Raw genomic sequence first — 2330 nt, 5'->3', positions numbered from 1 at the left:
AAACAATTTGACCTTTCTTAATGTTCGACCTCAAATATTGTTACTACAGAGTAGTCGACGGAAGTAGCGTTACAATTGTTCATCGAAAACGAAATTTCTTTCCTCCACTTCACGAGTCTGTCACCAATACTAAAGACACTACCCTAGATTACATACCATACAGTACTTTCTTCTTTCCTCTTTAATGTCCACCTCTGTGATCACGTCTTTAATTTAGATTCAAGGGACGTAGTCACCGACAAAGGTCCCATCGCTAGCTATAAAGCTGGCTGGTCCAACGTTTCCGTGTCATTCGGTGTTTGGCCTCGCGAATCGATCAGTTGGTAGATTGTGCGCGTTTTTTTTTTTTATACCAAAGCCATTATGAAGATCGTCGATACTATTTTCATAGGGATTACCATAGTATGCCTTACCAGTGCTGATGTCACTACTGGTCAAACAACCGTAGATGTACTGAGGGGTATTTATTACAGGTGATTGAATAATTCATTTATTAGAAAATTAGTGATATCGTGTCATTAAATGCTCAATTTTTTTTCTTCTTTTTTTTTTTCATTTCTTATATAAAACATAATTTATCCAAATTTATTAATTATTAGTTGCCTGATTTTTCTAAAGGATAATTAATTTTTAATTATTAATAAATTGTAGATGTTCAAATGACGAATCGATGTTGTCTTGCTCCAAGCCCAAAATTCTTAGGTATCTAAGTGCCGCGGCTGAGCAAGACCGACTTCCAATCACCCAGGATCTCTCAATCGTACGGTCACGAAGAATGCCCGAGGATAGTGACATTGAAAATTACTACGAGACTCAGAGTTCCGTCGACCCCATAAGAAAAGAACAACTTCGCTCCTTAATGTTGGAAAAGTTAGATTCGTATTTATCAAGCCACATTCTCGAAGCCAAACTTCCCGAAGAAATTGTCAGCTCTGATATCGTACCCAGATCATTGATTGAATCTGTGCCAAAAACCATCAGCATTCCTCTCAGCGACTCCCCTAACGGAAATGGTAAGCTTCTACTAACTTTGGAACAAAAAAACAAAAAAGAACAAATAATAAAAGAGAAAAAGAAGGATAACAAAGAAAAAATTCATTCAATAATTTTTCAAATTATTATTGAAGAGCCACTGTATACAATTTATTAGATCCTTATAACATCACGAAATTGATTGAGATGAATATATTTTTTAGTATAGTTGTTGCAAAATTACACCGTGATAATTAAAAAGCTCTACCATGATATTTCTAAATTTTAATATAAATACGCAGTATTTAATAGAATATGTTTATTTTTATTAATTGCTAAAATTTAATTCATCAATAACAATCTGAAACATTTCATTTTCCTAACATTTTCATAAATAATTATTATTATTGCAAGCATTGCACTAAAATGATTAAAAAATAATTGAATATACAATTATTCAGTACAAATAAGGCTAAATAGAAAATCAAGCTTTACAATAAACGAAATGACGCTCTCGTATCTTACAGCCCACATATCAAGTAAAAATTTGAAAGTCTGCACGGTAGGAATTAAAGGAATTATTTAAAATTTAATTTTGTTAATAATGGCTGTTAAAAATTTCGCGTAATGTTTGACAATAAGTGGAAAATACTCGTAGCCGATAAATTCTGATTTAATTCTCCGCATTACAGGACGAGGCTTCGTAAAGAAAGTCATGATTCCTTTCCTCCTCGGTCTGAAATTCAAGGCCACAGCTCTGGTACCTTTAGCTTTGGCTCTGATTGCTCTTAAGACATGGAAAGCTCTCACTCTGGGTCTGCTGTCACTTGTTCTTAGTGGAGCGATGCTTATTTTTAAATTGACAAAGCCAAAGGTTGCCTACGAGGTCTTGCATTACGGACATCCACCCGTGGAGCATCCACCACATTGGGACACCGCGCCACATGGGCCGTACAGGGCCTATAAAAAATAACTGAATATATCCACGATGTTATGATTAATTTATTTATTATATTATTTATTGAAATGGTTTGATACCATGGCCTATGATTTAATAAAATATTTTTAAAAATATCTTATTTATAATTAAATTCTTGTGTCGATGTTATTTACCGTCTACTATCAAAAAAATGATTATAATTTTATGAAAAATGTGTCTGATATGCTAATATTACGTGAACAAAGACTATTTTTACTATAATTATAATTAATTACAATCGATTGAAATGGCAAACAAATTGGTGATTTATTGATAATTAAAGCCTTTGCTTATATATAAGAAATAACGATGTAATTGTTTGCTTATTCCTGCTCGGATAATGAAACACGTAGCAAGTACTTACGAATAATGTAAAACG

At 33.0% G+C, this 2330-nt stretch overlaps 1 protein-coding gene across 1 annotated transcript; it reads left to right on the top strand.

Moving 5' to 3' along the window:
* The first annotated feature begins 303 nt into the window (after positions 1 to 303).
* On the top strand, positions 304 to 1982 carry Osi18 (DUF1676 domain-containing protein Osi18). The gene is made up of 3 exons (XM_011506841.1): positions 304 to 473; positions 652 to 1013; positions 1665 to 1982. Exons 1-3 carry the CDS (start codon positions 364 to 366, stop codon positions 1943 to 1945), a joined length of 753 nt encoding a protein of 250 aa, XP_011505143.1. The 5' UTR covers positions 304 to 363; the 3' UTR covers positions 1946 to 1982.
* The last annotated feature ends 348 nt before the right edge of the window (positions 1983 to 2330 follow it).

Source organism: Ceratosolen solmsi, unplaced genomic scaffold (assembly GCF_000503995.2).
Source record: "Ceratosolen solmsi marchali unplaced genomic scaffold, CerSol_1.0 scaffold6, whole genome shotgun sequence".
Lineage (NCBI taxonomy): Eukaryota > Metazoa > Arthropoda > Insecta > Hymenoptera > Agaonidae > Ceratosolen > Ceratosolen solmsi.
Note: the sequence above shows the minus strand (reverse complement) of the source record. Positions and strands in the feature narration are given on the sequence as shown.